Genomic DNA, 22,052 nt, shown 5'->3' on the forward strand with positions numbered 1-22,052 from the left:
TGCTTGGACAAATTTTCTGGAAAAACCCATCTGTTCCAATAGTAATAACATAAATCTCCAGTTCACCTTGTCAAATGCCTTTTGAGCATCTAGGAATATCAAAGCCATTTGCTTTTCAGGATGTGCCTCATAATATTCCAAAGTATCCAAGATTACTCTCATATTGTCTCTAATTTGTCTCTTTCGCAGAAATCCATTTTGATCTGGGTGGATGAAATTATTTAAGTATTTTTTAAATCTTTCTGCTAAAATTGAAGCAAAAATTTTATAGTCTGCATTTAATAAAGAAATGGGTCTATAGTTCTTAATTTGCAGTGGATCAGTCTCTTCTTTTGGAATAAGTGTAATATAAGCCTCTGACCATGATTTGGGTATCATCTTCTTTGACATAGCTTCATTCATAATTTCTAGCAATGGAATGCTCAATGATTCTTGAAATGTTTTATAGAATTCTGCTGGAAGCCCATCTGGACCCGGTGCTTTCCCATTATTTTGTTTCTTAAGTGCTTCAGTTAATTCCATCATTGTTATGTTGCTTTCTAGCATTTCTTCAGTCTCTTTAGGTATCTTCGGTAGGTTAACATTTTGTAGATACTGTTTAACTTTTTCTTCATCAATATTCTCTTGTTTATATAGTTGCCCATAAAAATCTCGAACAATTTCCTTTTTCTCCTTGTTACCATAACAAACTTGGCCTTGATCATCTATTAACTTCAATATTTTTCTTGATTCTTTCTCCTTTCTCAATTTATATGCTAGCCATCTACCTGGTTTATTTGCATCTTCAAAATAATTCTGTTTAGCATTTCTAATTTTCTGTGCCAATTCTTCTTTCTCTATTAATTCCATTTTATGTTTAGTTATATCCAACTTCAATTTAATATCCTTTATCTGTGGCATTTTCTGTAATTCTTTTTCAAGTCTTTTATACTCATCTTCCAAGGCCTTAGTAGCTTGTCTTTTCCTAATATTCTTTTTTCTTGTATAATCTATTATCAAACCTCTAACATATGCCTTCATTGTATCCCAAACATTCTGTGCTGAAGTATCTTCTTTTTTATTTTCCCTAAAGAAAAAAACCAATTCTTTCTCCATCCATTGTGTAAAATCTATTTCCTTTAAGATAGTATTGTTTAATGTCCATCTCAATCTTTTTTTTGTCCCTTCCATTTAATTGTCATTGGGCTATGACCTGCCCAAGTACTTGTTTCAATATTTGTTTCTTGGATATTAGATATTAATTCTGATGAGATCCAAATCATATCCAATCTGGACCATGATAAATGTCTATTTGAATAGAAAGTATATTGTTTAGCTTTAACATTTCTTTCTCTCCAAATATCTTTTAAGGTTAATTCATCTGTCATTTTAAAAAAGGATTTAGGGAGAGTCTTTCTATTTTGCTTTGTTGTTGTTGCTGTATAATCCAGTTTATTGTCCACAATTCCATTAAAGTCTCCCATCATAATTATATTAACATAGTCCAGTCCAGTTATTTTCATGTGTAATTTTTTATAGAATTATTCTTGTTTATCATTTGGAGCATAAATTGCAATCAGGAGTATTTTTATATTATTGTCCATTATTTCCACCATTAATACTCTTCCATCTTCATCCGTATAAATCAATTTTGCTGAGATGACCTCTTTGATGTATAGAACCACTCCTCTTTTCTTACATTGAGTCAAAGAAATAAATATTTTCCCTAATTTTGGTTGTACTAACAATTGTTCATGTTGTTTCTTGATATGTACTTCTTGTAAACAAATTATATCAAATTTTAATTTCTCTAATTTATGAAAAGTTTTCCTTCTTTTAACAGCTGAATTGAGTCCATTTATATTCATTGTAATCAATTTTTTTTCTTCCATGATTATGGTTTATATTTAGGTCTAACAGCTTTCATGGATCTCACTTCACGCTGTTCTTTACTATCCACCTGTCCACCTACTGCACCTTCCTCTTCTTCAGTCTCCAGTTGTTCCTCTTGAAACTCAATTAATGAGACCTCTTTCTCTGCCTCTTCTTCTCTCCTTCCAAAAAATTCTGCATAAAAAAGTTCTGCTTTCTCAATTGAATCAATTCTATGCCTCTGTTCTTGCCACGTAAACATTAATCCTTCTGGAATCAGCCATCTATAATTCACTTCCTTTGTCAATAACATTTTGGTCAGGAATCGATATTCTCTTCTTGTCTCTCTCACTCTTCTGGGTATTTGTTTTAAAACCACAATCTCTTTGCCTTTGTATTTCAATGTCTTCTCTCTTACAGCTTGTAATATTTGTGTTTTGATGGATTTTTTGGTAAATCTGATATGGACTTTCCTTGGTAATTTATTTCTCATTGCATATCTTGTAAAAACTCGGTATACCTCATCTACTCCATCCATCATCTTTTCCTCTGTAATTTCCAACGCATCCGCCAAGATTTCTATCATTGTCGCAGCCAAGTTTTGTCCTTTTTCTTCTTCTATATTTTGAAATCTGAGATAGAATTCTGACCTCTCCATCTCCCACCTCAACATCCCACTTTTATCTTGTTCAACCACTGTTAATCTGCTGTCAATATTTCCAATCTTCTCCTCTCTTTGTTTACCTTCTTCTTCAATTTTTTGGAATCTCTCATCATACTTCAGCATCATTTGTTGAATATTTTCCACTTTTTCATCAATCTTCTCTGTTCTTTGTTCAATAGTGTCTGTTTTTATCTTAAGATCTTGGATTACTTGCATAATCATCTGTAAAGTCACTTTTTCTTGTTCTTTATCTTGCTTCAACATTGTCTGAATTGAACGTTGTTCAGCGTGTGGGGAGGCTGAGGTAGAAGTAGAAACACCAGTAGATATGGGTTTCCTGCTCATTTTGATGCTTCAAGATCTTCAAATTCTTTTTAGCTTTTAATCCAACTGGTAGAATAGCCAATTATAATCCAAAATGGAAAAATCCAATAATAAAAAGCCCAATGACAAAAAGAAAAAAGGAGAAAAAGAAGAAGAAAATCTTCAGGTTCTTCTAGACCCTAATCCAGTTATGAAGTAGTCCAGAATAAAAAATAAAAAATAGAAAGAAGAAAAAAGCCCAAAAATAATAATAATCCTTAATCCAATTGGGAAATCTCAATAGTAAAAAAGAAAAAGGCAGTGTGGTCCAAAAATATAAATGGAAAAAGCACACACAAAAAAAAAAAAAAATCCCAGTAAAAAGAAGGAGAAGAAAAGAAAAATAAAGAAAAAATTCTGAGGCTTTCCCTTTAAAATAAAAAGCAAAAATAAAAATATTACTAAAATTAAGGTTTACAGAGAGGCTGGTGAGTAGGGGTACACAACTGAAAAAAAATAAGAAAAATACACTGCCCTTTGTTTATTTGTCCAAGGCTCTTATTGTGACTCTCTTCTCCACAAACTTCAAGGCCAAGCCCCAAGTGTTGAAATGTTGATAAGAGTCCAGGAAAGCACCTGTAATAATATTCTGCTACGCTCTCCCTCTATCTTATCAAATTGAAATGTCCTTGAGAAGTAGTCTTTTCAGAGTTTTTCTCCAATTCAAATAAAATATTTTCAAGCCTCTAGTTGGCAGTGTTACAGAGTTTCTTAATACACTTTCCCCTGCCACAGCCAGAATTTTTTTTTTAAATTAAGCAAAAAGAAAAAGTATTAATATATATATATATATATATATATATATATATATATATATATATATATATATATATATATATATATATATATATATATATATATAAAATAGCCAAAGGGAGCCTCTATCCTAAAAAAAAAAAAAAAATAAAAAAGGAGCAAATATATATAAGAGAAAATTCAGTCCGGTTAACTACAAAGTCGCGCTGAAGTTCCAAAAAAAAAAAAAAAAAAAGTTAGAAAAAGAAAAAAAAATCCAAACCTCAATTTGACATCCCTTTAAAAAACGCCGCTCATACAGTTTTGTTAAAAAAAAAAAAATCTCACAGATTTCTTCCTATATTCAGAGTGTCCTTTCAAAACTCAGCTAATTAGCAAAAAAAAAAAGTTTCTCACCCAGCCGACACACTTTCACTCTCAGCTCTTCCTTTCCGGAGCTGTCCCGACTTCAGCAGCTATGGAGGCTGCCTCTCCGCCACCAGCAATAGGACTTCTTCCGGATCAAACCAGGGACTTTGCGATGTCCCTGGGATCCAGGAAGTGTGCCCTACACGGTCACCGTCTCTACAGGACGGTTTAGGTCCGTTGGGACCGACCGGGGGTGAAAATATCAGCTGCGATCTCGGAGTCCCGAGATTGCAGCTGTATCGCCGAAACGAAGCTCCGCCTTCTTTCTTCAATGTGTTACACATTCTTGTGAAAGAATAGTTCCCTGAGGAAGGCCTGCAGCATGAGTCCCAAAGTTCAGAAGACTAAAACTCTGATCCTGGTGATTGACCCAGATTGGATTATGCAAAATCTCTCTCTTTCTCTCTCTGTGTTTGCATGTACACACACAGAGAGAGAAAGAGATAAAATTCAAGAACTTTGAAGGATGACGGGCTTCTTTTCATTGGATAATTGGATGCCAAGCAACCATCTGGGATGTGGATTTGGGCATCTGCACTATGCAATTACATTTGTTCAGCTCCATAATGTCCAGTGGTGGGATTCAAATTTTTTTTTACTACTGGTAAGTGTCTGGGGATGGTGAAGGCAGCCCTCAGCAAGCTCTGGGGGTGGTGGGGGCCCCAGGAAGATCTGGGAATGGTGGGGGTGAGTGGGAAGATCTGGGAATAGTGGGAGCAGGCAGGAAGATTTGAGAACAGTTGGGGGGAGCTGGAAAGATGCGGGAATGGAATGGTGGGGGGGCTAGCATGACTTGCAGGCTTACCTGTGAGCAGGCAGATCAGAGCTGCTCAGCTGGGACACAGGCACCATGTGGGAAGGCAGGTTAAAGGCATGCCATGAAGACCCAGTGTGCCACATAGGAGATGAAGAATGACTGGGCTGGGTGAGCATTGGGCGGGGGTGAGCAAGCATTGGATTTGGGTTGGCAGGGCAAACGAGCGAGCAGTGACCTGGCAACTGGGTCAGGGGTGTGGCCAGCCAGAAGTCACTGCCAGTTCGGTGACTGACGCCAAATCATCACTACTAGTTTGCCCAAACCGGTACAAACTGGTTGAATGCCACCACTGATAATATCTACATGGCCCCTTCTGACTCTGAACTTCTGTGAAGTAACTTCTTTGACTACAAGGGCATCCAAGAAGGAAAAAGAAGGTACCATTTTAATTATGAACTATTGATAGCTTTTGCCTCTAGCCTTGTAACTATTAGGGACACATGAACAACATATTCCATGTGGTAGGTAGCCTAATGTAATTAGCAAACTATTAGATGTACAGGAACTTGTATATGGGTCTCCTTGATCCAATATCTTCATATTCTACCCAAACACATTTATACAGACACAAACCTCAAAAACAGTCATGTACATTACTCACCACATATCACCATTATTTATATTGCACTTTTTTTTTGAAATCCATATCCTTCCTTCCTTATCCTCTGTAACAAAAATAACCATATGAACAATAACAACAATGGAAACCTTGATTCTGGGTTATGAAACTGTGAAGCGATTGGGAAGTTGGAGGGACAGAAAAGGAGAAGGAACATATCAATGGGGCTTAGGGTTGTGAATAGGGATGGTGGTAGGAAAATTGATAGGAAGGCAGATGTGGAGAATGTTGAGAAATCTAATGGCTCATGAGAGAGATATAGAAGCATGGTGGCTCACAAGGTTAGAATGCTGGGCTGACAACCAGCAGGCTCATGTTCGAGACCTGTTGTTGCTGCAGGGCAGGGTGAGCTCCTGTCACACATTCCAGCTCCTGCCAGATAATCCTGAGTAGATAAATGGGTACTACTTTGGTGTTCTGACATGAAAGAAGAAGAATGGGAGGGATGTGGGAAAATTGAAGTTTGGCAACAAGAGCAGCATCAAGGAACAAGTGGAGAATACATTGCAGTGGACATGGAAAGAAGAAGTAGGAGACTTGGTTGCTCACTCATTCCAATCCTTTAAAAACATGAATTCAATTCTGGACTTTCTATGTTTTTTTAAAAAAGATTCACACCTGGACAAGGCATCTTTAATTCTTTATTATCATCAAAAAGGTGAAGTAACTAATGGCTATAATAAAGTTATTTTAAAGATATGTTTTGAATTATGCACACTCCATAAAAAATAAGTATCAAATTCAGCCTCCCTCATTTTTTTTTCATCATGAGATGCTCCTTCATGTTCATGTGAGGTTTCAGGACAATGATGTAACATTTGGGGACAAAGATGCAGCCCAGTAAACCCAGGCTGGAGGTCAGGATGGAAAAGATCTGCACAGCCACCATGTATTTCCCTTTTGTGCTCAGGTAGGTGGGGACAAAGGAGATCCAAACACTGCAAAAAATCAGCATGCTGAAGGTAATCAGTTTAGCTTCGTTGAAAGTCCCTGGCAGCTTGCGGGCCAGGAAAGCCACCAAGAAGCAGACAACAGCCAGAAATCCCATATAGCCAAGGGCAGAGTAGAGCATGGCAACTGAGCCTTCATTACATTGTAACAGGATCTGTCCTGCTTGAGAATGCATGTCAACATCTGGGAATGGGGGAGCAAGTCCAAGCCATATGATGCAGATTCCTATCTGAATCCCTGAGCAGAAGAAGACAATGGAGTTGGCCAGACGCTTCCCCAGCCATTTCCTCATCCTGCTGCCTGGCTTTGTAGCTAAAAATGCTGCCACCACCATTATAGTCTTGGCCAACAAGGAAGATACAGCAACTGAGAAAACAATACTAAAAGTGGTTTGCCGAAGAAGGCAGGTTATTTTTTGGGGATGACCAATGAACAGGAAGGAGGCCAAGAAGGAAAGGAGGAGAAAGACCAGAAGAATATAGGTGAGATCCCGGTTGTTGGCTTTGACTATGGGAGTTTCTCGGTATTTAATAAAAATGTATAGAACAAAGCCAGTGGCTAGAGACAAAATAAAGGCAGAAATAGCCAAGATTAGACCTAAGGTTTCTTCATAGGACAAGAAACTTATAACTTTGGGATCACACTGGTCTCGCTTCTTATTGGAATGCTGATCATCTGGACACCTTTTGCAATGAGCAGCATCTGAAAAGCAGAAGCAATGTTTTGATTAATTAGCAGATACTTTATACTCCTAATTGTCTGCACGTATAAATTCGACAGTCTCACCCATATTACATAAACCTGTTTTGGAAGGAGAACATTGTAAAGGGAATAGATGCAAGCAACATTTAATTGTGCTTGAATAGAATCAAATGTTGCTGTGTAATAATGAGCAGATTCTATAGAAATTTCAGATACAAATGCAGAGTGGTGCAACTGATATGCCAGAAAAAAAAGATCATTGTTTCTTAATCTTAGCTGAAGTAACCAGCTGTCCATTATGGAAGCCAGTATGTTTGCCCAGAGGAGATTTTGATCTGATCTATCAGAGATTCTTGCAAGGCTGGTGTCATAGACCATGTTTTGCATACAGGAAATTCCAGCATCATCCACAAACAGTTCAAAAGGAATTATCAGAACAGTCTTTCAATGATATTTTGATAGGTCTCTGCCAAGCAGAGTAGATAGTAGTCTGGTGAGGGTCAATATTTACTGTTACGGTGTTTTTCATTCATCACCTTTTGTGCTTCTTGATTGATAACATTGAGAGCCAACATAGTAGGTTTATCAAGGCATCAGGCTAACTACCTTTTTGGGGATCATGTAAACAACAATCCCAGATTGTTGCAATTACAACAGCCTGTAAAAAGGTACTACTTTTAATTACTTGAAAAATGTTGCTAATTTGGAACTCCTGCAGGTTCTGAAGGATCTCTCTGAAGGACATAGAGAGCACAATTTGATCAGTGAGACAAAAGCTCTCCAGTCTGCATGTTTGAAAGTTCACCCAAAGTAAAGCCTTGGTCTTCCCAATGAAACTCCCTGTTACCTGAAGATGTTACCTAGCTTGGTAATGAAACATTTGGAAAACAACCCACGAGCTCGGAGAATGAACCTTTACCCTCATCCTACACCCAATCTATAGATAATTCGCCACTATTGGAAAGTCCCTGTCTCTGGTTTAGGAGCCTCTCTTTTGGACTGCTTCTAAATTAATAACCAAACTCATTTTAACCTGGCATAAGAAGGAAGTTATCAAATGCAAAGGGAAATATTTGTATTCATTATTTTTAATTGGATTGAAGTTGAAACTTTACTTTTGACCTTGCTGAACATTCTTTTTGAACTGTATCCCTAAGCTTGTCAGTTAAAAGTAAATCATGATCTATGGCTAAAAATATTTGCCCCACCAGCGAAGGCACACATAACCTCCATATTGAAGGTTCTAGACAACCTCAGGAATTCTGTAGAATAGTTTTATGGTTTGCTCCAAAGCCACCTACCTTCTTGCATGGAAATTGTTCCTTCTACACAACGAGAACAGTCATAGCAGCAGATTGGTGCTCCCTCTCTGGTGAGCTTGGTGTATCCTGGGTGACAACTTTCAGTACATCTAGACAAAGGGAACTTCTATATGTAAAAGTGAAGAGTGAATTAGAGGGTTATTTTTATGAATGGCAATGAAAAGTGAGAACAATCAACCAATGGAACAGAAGTTGCCTTCGGAAGTTGTGGGAGCTTCATCACTTGAGACTTTCAAGAAGAGATTGGACTGCTGTTTGTCAGAAATGGTGTAGGGCAGGGGTGTCAAACTCAAGGCCCAGGGGCTGGATCTGGCCTGTGGAGTGCTTAGATCTGGCCCACAGGGCCACCTTGGAAAAAGCACAGGACCAGCCTGCAGTACCTCTGTCAGTAAAAATGGAGCTTGAGAGGGCCATGTTTTTACTGGGAGAGGGTTGCAGGAGGCCTCGCAGCTGAAAACGGAGCTTGTAAGCCCATTTTCACTGGCAGATCATTCAGGCTACCACAGGTGCCCCTGACATGAGTGACATCAAGCTGGTCAAGCCCACCCTGGCCATGTGTTCCCCCCACAAGGTCAAACACAACCCTAATGCAGCCCTCAATGAAATTGAGACAACCCTAGGCGGGGGGATTGGACTAGATGACCTACAAGTTCCCTTCCAACTCAGTTAATATGTAATCTGAATCACAGAGTGGGTTCTCACCCTGGGTTAAACTGAACTCACAATAAAATCATTGAGCCTAATCACTGATGAGTTTACCCCCTGGGATCCTAGGATCCTTTCTGGCAGCAGGATTTGGGCTGGAGCAGAGGAGAAACTATTCCAGCTCATTCTTGACTTCTTCTTAATCCAAAAGTGGTAAAGAATCTATACTTGCCAAACCTCTTGACCCTATATGCCAGTTATGCCCTGTCACAAAACTCAAGAATATACTTCAAAGCTTATTTCTAAGTTTAATGTGAATATTTTTTTCAGAAACTCATTTTCAACATCATATTCCTTTTCTGAAAGATCTTCAGAAGGAGTTCCACTCCAGCAGGATTTTTTCCCAATAGTCCTTAAAATTCAAAAGAGAATGACAGTTCATCAAGTTTCACCAAACTGTGTTCAATTCTCAGAGTCAGCCTGGAAAAAAATCCCTGAAGTTTTCTTAATAAGATTTTGGAAGTAGTTTGCTCTTCCCTCTTTTCTAGGAGTGAGAGAGATCAACTGACCCAAGGTCATTAAACTGGCTTTGTGCCCAAATAGGGCTGGAATTCTTCCACTTATTAGCTTACACCAAACTGGCTCTCATTTAAAAATCTCTCTCTCTCTCTCCCTCTCTCTCTCCTTTCCCTCTCTCCTTCCATCTCTCTCCACCTCTCTCTCCCTCTCTCTTTCCTTCTCTCCCTCTCCCTCTCTCTCCTCTCACCCTTCTCTCTCCCTCTCTCCCTCCCTCTCTCTCCTCTCTTCTCTCTCTCTCTCTCTCTCTCTCCTCTCTCTCCTCTTCCCTCTCTCTCTCTCTCTCTCTCTCTCTCTCTCTCTCTCTCTCTCTCCTCTCTCTCTCTCTCTCTCCTCCTCTCCCTCCTCTCTCCTCCTCTCTCTCTCTCTCCTGTCTCTTCCTTAATGTACCAAATAGTTCTGAAAGCCAAATCTCTGAGAATAAATCTAATCCTAATGTAGAAATGTTTGTTTTGCTTAATAAATAACTGACAACACAAAAATGCCTCTATAGTGTTCCTAAACTAGACCATTATGAATACCTTTCTGTGTGTTTGAGGTAGTAAGAGGCCACACTTCACAGCTTTATTGTGCTTCCTGTCTTAGGTTACATAGATTTCACAGCTGGTGTTCTTCACAGTATCTAAGAACATAATTCTATGCAACGTCTAGTGCATGAATGAAACTTTAAAATGCATTAAGGACAGCTAAGCCCCATTGAATTCAGTGGGATTTATTTTTTAAGCAGATGTGCACAAGATGTACATCTAAATAATAAAAACCAAACCAAACAGTATCAAGTACCTTATTAAATGATGTTGGCCACAGAATGGCACTTTGATCAACGGAGACCTTGACTTCTGAGGAGGCCTCATTTTCTACACTTCCAACTTTCACCCCAGAAGTAGATTTGTTGGGAAACAGAGCCCACTGAATGATATCAAATCCAGCAGCAGGATCTTCATCCTTCTCCAAATAGCCTCTATCTGCACTAAAATTGGAAACCTGGAAGTTTTTCAGGAACGGATGAAGCTGTAATGACACAGGAAACCAGACCTGTAACTTACACATTCCAATCTGAGTCTTGATCTACTGTTTTCACAACTATTATTATTACCTTTATTGTCAGAATACAACATGTGCACAATGGGACTGGCTGAGCCTCCCTTCATGCACTCCCCCCAACACACCTCACAGTGAGGACAGAAGTCCCCAACCCAGTCCCAATCTTATTACTCTATGTGACCTTGTTGCACAATGTGCCAGCCCCACAAGTCTATCATACTATGTTGACATGAAGTTATTTTCCATTCAGGAGTCTGACAGCCCATGGGGAGAAACAGTTCTTCAGCCTGTTGGTGCAGCTGGCTATGCTTCTATATTTCCTACCCAATGATAGGAGAGTGAAGAAGTGCTGACTGGGATGTGAGTCGTCCCTCAGAATTTTCCTCACTCTTCTAAGGCAGCGAGATGTCATCTAGTGGTATCAGGGAACAGCCCATGATGTTTTGTGCTGTGCTCACCACCCTCTATAATGTCTTTCTACCCGCGGCTGCCAAGCCAAGCATACCACACCATAATGCAATATGTGAGGACGCTTTCTATTGTGGACTGGTAAAAGGAGGTCATCAGTCATTGTTCCACTTTATTCTTTCACAAAAGACCCTAAGGAAATGGAGTCTCTGTTGGGCCTTTCTGGCCACCTGGGTTGTGTTGGTTTTCCAGGTGAGTTCTTCTCTGAGGTAGACTCCCAGGAATTTATAGGAGGAAACTCTCTCCACACAGCCCCCCTCAATGTAAAGTGCGGCGGGTTCCTCTCTATTAACTATAGGTAATCCTTGACTTACAATCATTAATTTAGTGTCCATTCAAAGGTACAAAAGTGCTGAAAAACTGAATATGACTGGTATTCACACTTACGACCATTGCAGCATCCCAATTGTCACACATGGTCAACATTTGGGCTCTTGGCAACTGGCATGAATTTATGACCGTTGCATTGTCCTGGGGTCATGTGATCACCACTTGTAACCTTCCCAGCTTGCTTTTGGCAAGCAAAGTCAATGGAGGAAGCCAGATTCACTTAACAACCACAGTGATTCACTTAATGACTGTGGTAAAAAGTCAAAAAAAAAGTCATCCTGCAAGTTCAGGAATGCCATTTGTCTAAAATGTGAGAGAAAGGGTTATTTAGCCAGGATCTGTCAGGCAGGAAAGCCTTTTGCCCAACCACAGAAACCTCAGATAACTCAGCATTTTCAAAAACAAATTGAAGACTGTTTCACCTGCTACCATGCCAAGCTGACAATCAAAGGCTCTAAAAAAATCAGTGTTATTATTTCTTTAGAAGGGAAACATTGCAGGATGCAGGTAGACACTGGCTCAGCACTGTCCATCGTCTTGTGGAGCACATTGAAATGTCTGCTCCCCAGGATGGCAAAGAAGAGTCTTCAAGGCTGCAACTTAACCCTACATGACTACCAAGGCAGAACCATTCCAGTCATCTGAAAAAGGTAAGTTTTTTTTTCAATTTCAAAATTTTAACGGTCACTTGGTTAGACTAATTCCCTGCCCTTGGCCTTCATATAGAAGGAATCCACTCTATTGAAAATTCAGAGGTGGACGCCTTGTTCAATGACTATGCTGATGTGTTCAGCGAAGACCTAGGCTGTTTTTTGGGAACCCCAATTTCTTTCAACTTGGACCCTCTAGCAGTTCCAATTCATTTAAATCCTCGAAGAGTACCTTTTTCAATCTGTCCTAAGCTGGACAAGGAACTAGACAAATTAATTAAACAGGGCATATTAGAGCCCATGGCCTTCACTAAAAGGGAAACCCCAATAGTGACACCCTTGAAGAAAGATGGCAGTTTAAGAATTTGTGCTGGTTACAAATGCTTGTTAAACAAATATTTACAAATCGGTGCTTATCCAGTCCCAATTATTCAGCACCTGCTGCATTCTTTTGAGCCAGGAACCATTTTCGTGAAACTAGACATATCACAAGCCTATCAACAGTTCCCTGTTGATGACACAGCCGCAGACCTACAAACTATTGTAATGTACAGGGGCGCTTTTAAGTGTAGACACCTCCAATTTGGTGTTAGTGTAGCCCCAGGAATTTTCCAATCCCTGTTGATGGAACTTCCGGTTTGTTGGCTTTGCGAGCGGTAGGGATTCGCGAAGCTGCGCGATCCCTACTGCGCTAGCCGCTTTTGGGGCTCCGATCCGAAAGGGTGCGGAGCAAGGCTGCCCTGCAGGGGCAGCTGAAGGTAGGGGGGATCCGGAAAAGGGTTTGGGGGTGCTGCAGACCCCCTCCCTGGCCGGCAGAACCCCCTTTTACCAAGACGGTGCAGCGGCGGTCCGTAATGGCCGCCACAAAGAAGCCGGCAGCTGGACAAGTATGCGCAGGAGGAAGAGGAGAAAGTTTTTAAAAGTGAAAGTCTTCTTGGTCGTTCCAGGACTCTAAGATATATTTAATTTAATTTCTGAAAATGATGGCTTTTTGGATGATTCTTTCCAGAAGAGAAAATAAGCGGCAATTTTGAGGTGCTGAAAGGAAAGTTTACTCTCCCTCCCGACGGAATTAATAAATGGATATTGAGAAACCTGTTTCTTTTTTCAGGTAAAACTAGCTTTTTGGGATAAGTCGGAAGGGAGAGGACAAAAAATATATTTATCTGGCTGGATTTTGTTGGAGGAGATGCCTTAAGGATTTGAAAACAGAAATAAAATCTTAATAAGGCTTCAAAACACAGATTGAATTTTCCTTTGTCTGATACTACCCCTGGAAGAGAAAGGGGGAATTTTGGCTTGGCTTGGATTGATTGAGGAATGTGGACTTTGGGATTGTCTTATTTTTCTTTTGGAATATTTTGGTTGGTGTGAGAAGAAATAGGGAAAAAAGAAAAGAAAAGATCTATAATGGCTTTTTCCTTTGAGGAACTGAGGGATGAATATGAGCAAACAAAAGCAGCCTGTAAAGATGGTATGGAAAAAGCTTTTCTATTTTTAGAAATGGCGTTGGTCAACTACGAAAAGACAATCCAGATGGAAGTAGAAGAACAACAAGAAGAAGATGAAGACGCCATCTTTAATGATTCCCAAAATTCATCTAAGAAAGAAGGAAGGAAGAAAGCGAGGAAAATGAAGGACTTAAGATCTAAAAAAACATTTAAGAAAGAGAAAAATATGATGCAAAATAAATACAATGATAGCAAACAAGAGAAAAAGGGAATACAACAGAGAAGGGATGCCAGCAAGACAGAGGTTAGAAGAAGTGGGGGTAGGAAGATTTGGTGGGGGAAGAAAGAAAGGGGAAAGGCGGAGAAAAGCCACAAAGTTTTAAAATTAGATGGGAAAAGAGGAATCTTTTTTAGGGATAATGGGTAAAGCATAAACTTTATTAAAAAAGATTTTGCAAGGTACATAAGATGGTATTGTAACATTTGTATTAGAAATAGAAAATTAGAATGGTTTAAGAGTTAATAAGAAATTGAAATGTTGAAATGTTTAATAATGATTGATTTTTAAAATGTAATAAAATATTGAAGGGAAAGGCAATGAGAATGCTATAAGATTTATTATTTAGATTTTGTTATTAAAAGTAAAAATTAGTAGATAGAATGTACCAAGCAGAATCAAATTGGGTAATAGGTGTTATTTTAAATGTTAATCTAATTAATTTAGGGAGAGGATAGAAAGGCATCACACTCTGATTAGTGATTTCAGGAGAAATTCTTTTTTTTTTTTTCATTATAAGGAATGAGACAGAGGGATAATAAAGGATGGGCAAAAGATACAAATATAATGATTTAAATTAAGATGGATTGAATAAGATAGAATTATGAAGAGTGAAATGTGCGGAGAAGTTTATGTAGAAGATATAGAACGGTTAACAAAATAGGTAATGATTTGTAAGATGAGCATGAATATAATTAAAGCCCATATAAAGAGAGGTACCTGGGGCCAAGTTACTTTACTAAAATATTTTTTATATGTATGTTTGTGTCTGTTTATGTCTTTGAGAGTATTGGTGAAACCTTGTAGAAACACAGAAAGAGAGTGACGATAATCAAGTCAGAAAGAAATAGATAAAATAATAATAGTGAAATTGGATAAAAGTAAAGAGAAGTAAAGAGAAATTGGATAAGAGATGTTTTTACGCTCACATGGAAATGGTTCAAAATAGAAATGTATTGTATAAGATAAGGTTTTATCTGACTTGTTAAATTTATAATGGAAAAAGGTTCAAAGATGTAATGGTTGATGGTGATTTGTTTGTTTTTGAAAGTAATAAAATTTGCTTAAAAAAAAAAAAAAAAAACAGTTCCCTGTTGATGATACAACCGCAGAGCTCCAAACGATTGTAATGCACAGGGGGACTTTTAAGTGTAGGCGCCTCCAATTTGGTGTTAGTGTAGCCCCAGGAATTTTCCAATCATTAATGGAAAGATTGCTTCAAGGGTTATCTGGTGTAATACTTTATCGATGACATTTTAATATCTGCCCCTGACAAGCCACAGTTACTGCAAAGAGTCAGAGGTGTCCTCAAGTGTTTCAGAAAGTCGGGTCTCAAATTGAAAAAAGGGAAATGCACTATTGCCACCCCACAGGTCGAATTTTTGGGGTATAGAATTGACGCCTCTGGCATTCACCCAATCGAATCCAAAGCAAGGGCTATTCACAAGGCACCCACACCAACTAACAAAACTGAACTTCAGGATTTTGGGGGGCTTCTTAACTTCTATGCTTCATTTTTGCCACATAAGGCTTCCATCGCAGAACCTCTGCATAGACTCCTGGACAAACAATCCCCGTGGCATTGGGGACCTAAGGAAGCCTATGCTTTCAAAGCAGTCAAATCATTACTTACATCTGATGCTGTTCTATTTCAATTCAACAAAAATTTGCCTTTAGTCGTAGTTGCAGATGCATCACCTTTTGGCATAGGAGCCATTTTAAGTCACAGACTGCCTAATGGTTCTGAGGCACCCATTGCCTTTTTCTTCAGAACGTTATCTCCAGCTAAGCTCAACTACAGTCAAATTGACAAAGAGGCTTAAGATGCAGTTGCTTCAGTCAAGAAATTCCATTTCGACACCATTTTGAGTTAGTTACAGATCATAAGCCTCTTTTGGGCCTTCTGTCAGGCCTCAGATTTTGTCTCCAAGAATGACCAGGTGGACATTATTTCTGGCTGCATATTCCTATACACTGATTCATCGAGCAGGCAAAAGCCTCATCCATGTTGATGACCTTAGTCGCTGCCCCCTGCCTGTTCCAGTTGAGGATCCTGCACCAACCAATGCTGTGTTCCTAATCAATGACCTCAAGCTTCCCATCACCACCTCTGATTTATTTATTTTTTATTTGATTTGTCAATTGTTTACAAGATAATAAGTATAAGTGTATACATAGTTGTGAATACATGAGATGGGTACATATAAGAAAAATAAAAGAATAGAGAAACAATAGGACAGGGACGGTAGGCACGTTGGTGCGCTTATGCACGCCCTCTACAGACCTCTTAGGAAAGGGGTGAGGTCAATGGTAGACAGTCTAAGGTTAAAGTTTTTGGGGTTTGGGGAAGAGACTACAGAGTCGGGTAGAGTATTCCAGACATTGACTACTCTATTGCTGAAGTTGTATTTCCTGCAATCAAGTTTGGTGCGGTTTACTTTGAGTTTGTATCTATTGTGTGCTCTTGTGTTGTTATGGTTGAAGCTGAAGTATTCATTGACAGGTAGGACATTGCAATGTATGATTTTATATACCATGCTTAAGTCAGACCGAAGACGGCGTAATTCAAGATTTTCTAGTTCTAGAATTTCAAGTCTGGTGGCATAAGGTATTCTACAACGAGTAGAAGAGTGGAGAACTCTTCTTGTGAAATATTTCTGGACTTTCTCAATTGTGCTAATATCAGATACGTAATGAGGGTTCCAGATTGATGAACTGTATTCGAGTATTGGTCTAGCAAATGTTTTGTATGCTCTGGTTAGTAGTGTGATATTGCCAGAGAAAAAGCTACGTAGGATTAGGTTAACAACTCTTAATGCCTTTTTGGCTATGTAGTTACAGTGGGCTCTAGCACTCAGATCATTAGAGGTGAGTATTCCAAGGTCCTATACAGAGCTTGGGTCATCAACAAGGTCTTGACTATTCAGCTTGTATTTTATTTTCTGATTTTTTTTGCCAATATGTAAGACAGAGCATTTATTTGTTGAGATTTGAAGTTGCCATTTGTTTGACCATTCGGATACATAGTCAAGATCTTTTTGTAGGGTAGCAGTATTGTCTGTAGTATTGAACAGCTTTACATCATCAGCAAAGAGAACGCAATTGCTCTTAATATGATCACAGAGGTCGTTTATGTAGAGTATGAAGAGAGTTGGTCCTAGAACACTGCCCTGAGGGACACCACTATTGACAGGTACTGGATTTGATAGGACTCTCCCGATTTTGACCATTTGTTGTCTGTTTGATAGGAATGCTTCTATCCAGTTATTCAGTTGACCAGATATACCATAGGATTTTATTTTTAGGAGTAGTTTGTCGTGTACCACTGAATCAAAGGCTTTACAGAAGTCTATGTAGATTGCGTCTATTGCTTTGCCCTGGTCGAGTTGTGTCGTCCATATGTTTTTGCAGTGTAAGAGTTGCAGATTACAGGATAGTTTTTTTCTGAAACCAAATTGTTTATTGGAGAGTAGGTTGTTTGTCTCTAAGTGGAGGATGATGGATTGGTTAATAATTGATTCCATGACTTTGCAGGTGACGCAGCATAAGGAGATTGGTCTGTAATTTTCAACTAGGCTTGGGTCTCCCTTTTGAAGATGGGGATGACTGTGGCTTGTGACCATAGGTTAGGCAAGGAGCTGGTCCTGAAAGATTTTTCAAAGATTATGCTTAGAGGTTTGGCTATGGCAGTGGATAGCTTTCTTAAGAAGTAGGCACATATTCCATCCGGTCCAATAGATAGGGATGGTTTTAGATTGCGTAGTGATTTTTCAACATTGTCTTCTGTGAAATCGATATGTATTAGGTCATTGTTGTTATCTGTGGTACGGTTAGGAAATACTGGGCAAGATCCATTGCTGTTTACAAATACTGAGCCGAAGAATGTGTTAAAGATGTTGGCTTTAATGGTGTCGTCGTTGCAGTCTTTAACATCAGGTCCTATCAAGGGAGGGATGGACCTTGAGTCTTTTAGTTTGTTGTTTACAAAATTGTAAAAAGCACGGGTGGAATTGGTGCTTAGAAGGTTTTCTTCTTGTTTAATGTGATAATTGGTGCATTCTGTCTTTATCTGGTGGCATAAGTTTTTGTATCGGTTTTTAAAATTGGCAACGTGACCAGATTTGTTTTTTCCGCCAGAGTGATCTCTTTTTGGATTGAAGTTTCCTTATTGATATGGGTAATCTTCTTTTTTGTTTTGTTTTGGGAGTTGTTGTTGGAACATATAGTATGATGACTCTTTTGATTTCAAGTAAGAATATGTTGTAATGGTCTTCAACGGTATTGCATCCAGAGAATAGAGATTGCCAATCAAGGGATGAGAGGTCGTTGTCTATAAGATCATAGTTGCCTTTTTTGAAGTTATAATTGGGGATTACATCATTGAGGTGATTTTTGTGTGGACGTATGTTGAGACAAAAGTCAATCATATTGTGGTCACTGCTGGAAAGGGTTCTTTAGTTTGTATTCCGTAAATTAAATTCAAACTATTGCAGAAGATGAGATCGAGGCAGTTGTTTAGTCTAGTGTTGTTGGTTACTAGTTGTTCCAGTCCCAGATTTGTAATAGCATTGTAGAAGGTTGTGTGTATGATTTCAGTTGTACAATTATTTAGGGTCCAGTCGATATGAGGTAGATTGAAATCTCCAAGAAAGATAAAAGGGTATGGGCAGGATGTAGCCCATGTTAGTAATGTATTTAGCTTGTTTACATGTTCGATGTCATAATCAGGTGCTCTGTAACATAGTAAGAATCGAATTGTGATATTTAAGGATAGTTCACAGATGATGGTTTCAGGAAGGGCAAGCTCCTGGGTAACTTGGATATTTTTTAGATGTAAGGATTTTTATAGAATATAGCAACACCACCTCCTCGACGATTTTCACGATCTGATCGGTAAACATGATAGTCTCTTACTGTGGTAATGGAGTCGGGAGAGATGCATTGAGCCATGTTTCACAGACAAATATAATGTCGAAGTTAGCCGTATTAAGGAGGATGAGAAATTCAGGTATTTTATTCACGAGGCTTCTTGTATTGAGTAGTTTGCATTTAAGTCCGGCAGTAGTTAGAATTGAGGTAGTTGGGGGCGCGCGTGCCTAGTCTTGGGTGATGGTGGATGGGTTGAGGTAGGGTTGTGGTTGAGGGTAAAAGTTGAGAATTGGGTTGCGTGGCTTACTTTTGATACAGTCAGCATGGTAGTCAATGTACAGGTCCTTCTCTCCATTGTCTAGACGGTTTTTGAGTTCGATGCGGAGTACACGGGAGCGGGCACGTTGCTGTATGGTTAGGTCAGGGCGGCAACGGAGGTTCTTGTGCCCACTCTGCCAAGGACAAGGTAATTTCCCAAGACCTTGACTGGGTGGGAAGGGGGTGGCCTACAGCCCCTTATTCTTCCAAATTCGTGCCTTTCAAAATTTGCCAGCAAGAATTGTCTTCTTTGCAAGGCTGCTTTATTTGGGGACCAGGGTAGATCGCACCTTCCCAGTTGTAGACCTCAGTTTTAGAAGTCCTGCATGAGGGTCACCCTGGCATTGTCAGGAGGAAGGCTCTAGCTCGCAGTTATGTATGGTGGCTGGGCATGGATGCTCAGATTGCTAGCTGGGTGAATGCTTGTCAGCCATGCCAGGCCACCAGACCTTCTCCACCAGCATCCTCTCCAGGAACGTGGGAAGATTCAGGGGGGGCCTGGTCTAGGGTGCATATTGTTCTGGCTGGCCCTTGTCATGGGCAAACATTCTTAGTGATGGTTGATTCTTTTTCTAAATGGGTAGAGCTGACTTTAATGACCTCCACAACTTCAGAAGGTGTCATTAAGGCCCTGATGAGAATATTCACCACCCATGGCCTCACTGACACCATTGTGTCTGATAACGGCCCCCAGTTTACTTCCTTTGAATTTGAGGTTTTCCTAGCTAACCAAGGAATCAGACACACCCTAACAGCTCCTTTTCACCCTGCCAGTAATGGTCTGGCTGAAAGGGCAGTCAGATCTGCTAAGGATGTCCTGGAGATGCTTGGGCCCATAGATTGGCACTCCAGACTTGCTAAGTACCTCCTAACCCAGCATACGACTCCCTGTGCCACCACAAATAGGTCTCCAGCTGAACTCCTTATGGGTCACCATCTGAGGACTACTCTAGACAGACTCCATCCAAATTACACCCCAGTCACACCCCTGGGATCAAATAGCCAGACTAGGAAGTTTGCTGAGAATGACCAGGTCTATGCTAGGAACTATGCAGGTCACCCTTTGTGGATGCCTGGGTGAATTGTGGCAGTAACCGGTCCTAAGTCTTACAGGGTCCAATTGCAAGATGGTCGCATTTGGTGCTGCCATGTCGACCAACTAAGGGGGCATTTGGGTACGTCTACAGGTGGCCCTCCGGACGTTCTTGCTGCAGCGAGACCACCGGCACCCAAAGAAGCTCACCATGAAAATGACAGCGATGCGAGCCTACCTGAATAGTAATTGGTCCTGTACTCAGGACCGCCTGAAGCCGAGGTGCCCACTTCTTCATCACCAGAAGTTGCTCGCCAAGTGGAGGAGTCCCATCCAGCAGCAGCTCTGTCAAAGCTGAGAAGATCTGGTCACCTGTGCAAGCACCCGAGTTGCCTGAAGGACTACGCATGCTCCATTCGAGTAGAAAAGAGTGTTGCATTCCGAAAAGATTGAGCTGAAGTCTTCACTCCGGTCCGTGCTTCCAGCGGGTACTTGGACCTTTCCTATTGGCTGATACCGTTTGACAGCTGACTATAAAAGGGAGTTGTCAAATGGCATCAGCTGTTGCCCCCCAGGTGGCTGCCTTGTTAGCGCGACAGTCGCGGCAACCCTTAACTGTTTCAATAAAGATAAGGCTGAAGTTTGCTCTACGTTCGCCTCTGTTATTCCGCCGCTCCACTACAGTTATGGTTGTAGCTGAAGTATTCATTGACAGGTAGGACAATGCAATGTATGATTTTATATACTATACTTAGATCAGACAGAACGTGACATAGTTCTAGGTTTTCTAGGTCTAGAATTTCAAGTCTGGTGGCATAAGTTATTCTGCAACGAGTAGAGGAGTGGAGAAATCTTCTTGTGAAATATTTCTGGACTTTCTCAACTGTGTTAATATCAGGTATGTAATGTGGGTTCCAGATTGATGAGTTATATTCGAGTATTAGTCTAGCAAATGTTTTGTATGCTCTAGTTAGTAGTGTAATATTACCAGAGAAAAGGCTACGTAAGATTAGGTTAACAACTCTTAATGCCTTTTTGGCTATGTAGTTACAGTGGGCTCTAGCACTTAAATCATTAGAGATGAATACTCCAAGATCCTTGACAGAGTTTGGATCATCAACAAGTCTTGAATATTCAGCCTGTATTTTATTTTCTGATTTTTTTTGCCAATATGTAAGACAGAGCATTTATTTCTTGAGTTTTGAAGTTGCCATTTGTTTGACCATTCTGATACATAGTCGAGGTCTTTTTGAAGGGTAGCAGTATTGTCTGTGGTATTGAATAGTTTTACATCATCAGCAAAGAGAACGCAGTTGCTCTTAACATGATCACAGAGGTCATTTATGTAGAGCAGGGGTGGGCAATTAATTTCTGTCGGGGGCCACATGGAAAATCAGATCTGCATTCGAGGGCTGAACCAATTTTATAAAAGGCCATTATAAAGGGCCCATTATAAAATGCAGCAAATTATATATAAGAATCATTTACCTATTCAGTGGGAGAAATCCAGTCTGTCTTGGGCTTGAACAAGTGCACTGAAATCTAGCGGAATATCTGAGGTGGCTATGCGAAGGACAGCTGAGAGGTGGTCATCAGTGATAGAGGATCTGTGTCTGGATTTGTTGAACTTCATCACTGAGAATATCTGTTCACATATGTATGTAGATCCAAAGAGGACTAGAATTTTCAGAGCATGTCTCCTCATGTGTGGAAAATTCTCCTCTTTGAGTGATGAGTAAAACTCAAGCAATGGGACAGACCTAAAGTGCGCTGCCAGAAGTGTGTCAGACTGCAAGTCAATGAGTTCCATCTGAACATCACTGGGTGCATTATCCACATTGCAGCTGAAGAGAGAAGAAACCATGTCCATTTCACTCTCAAGTGTTTTGAAGTCTTGAAATCGCCTTGAAAACTCAGCATGCAGTGCTTCTAACATGG

At 39.9% G+C, this 22,052-nt stretch overlaps 1 protein-coding gene across 1 annotated transcript; it reads right to left on the reverse strand.

The window, feature by feature from the left end:
- Positions 1-6,151: 6,151 nt before the first annotated feature.
- On the reverse strand, positions 6,152-20,523 carry LOC113432029 (vomeronasal type-2 receptor 26-like). Its single transcript, XM_087958803.1, has 4 exons — positions 20,353-20,523; positions 10,458-10,685; positions 8,433-8,559; positions 6,152-7,131 (listed from the first exon to the last, which is right to left on the reverse strand). Exons 1-4 carry the CDS (start codon positions 20,521-20,523, stop codon positions 6,230-6,232), a joined length of 1,428 nt encoding a protein of 475 aa, XP_087814929.1. The 3' UTR covers positions 6,152-6,229.
- Between the last annotated feature and the right edge of the window lie 1,529 nt (positions 20,524-22,052).

Source organism: Notechis scutatus, chromosome 2 (genome assembly GCF_049901735.1).
Source record: "Notechis scutatus isolate UNSWTSFEM ecotype Mainland chromosome 2, rNotScu1.2, whole genome shotgun sequence".
NCBI classification, from domain to species: Eukaryota; Metazoa; Chordata; class Lepidosauria; order Squamata; family Elapidae; genus Notechis; species Notechis scutatus.

Coding starts and splice junctions, on each gene's coding strand:
- LOC113432029 (XM_087958803.1), bottom strand. CDS start 20,523: ATGCGTAGTCCTTCAGGCAACTCGGGTGCTTGCACAGGTGACCAGATC. Junction 10,686..20,352: donor CAGGACCAATTACTATTCAG/GTAGGCTCGCAT, acceptor GTGTCATTACAG/CTTCATCCGTTCCTGAAAAA. Junction 8,560..10,457: donor GGCCAACATCATTTAATAAG/GTACTTGATACT, acceptor TTTTACATATAG/AAGTTCCCTTTGTCTAGATG.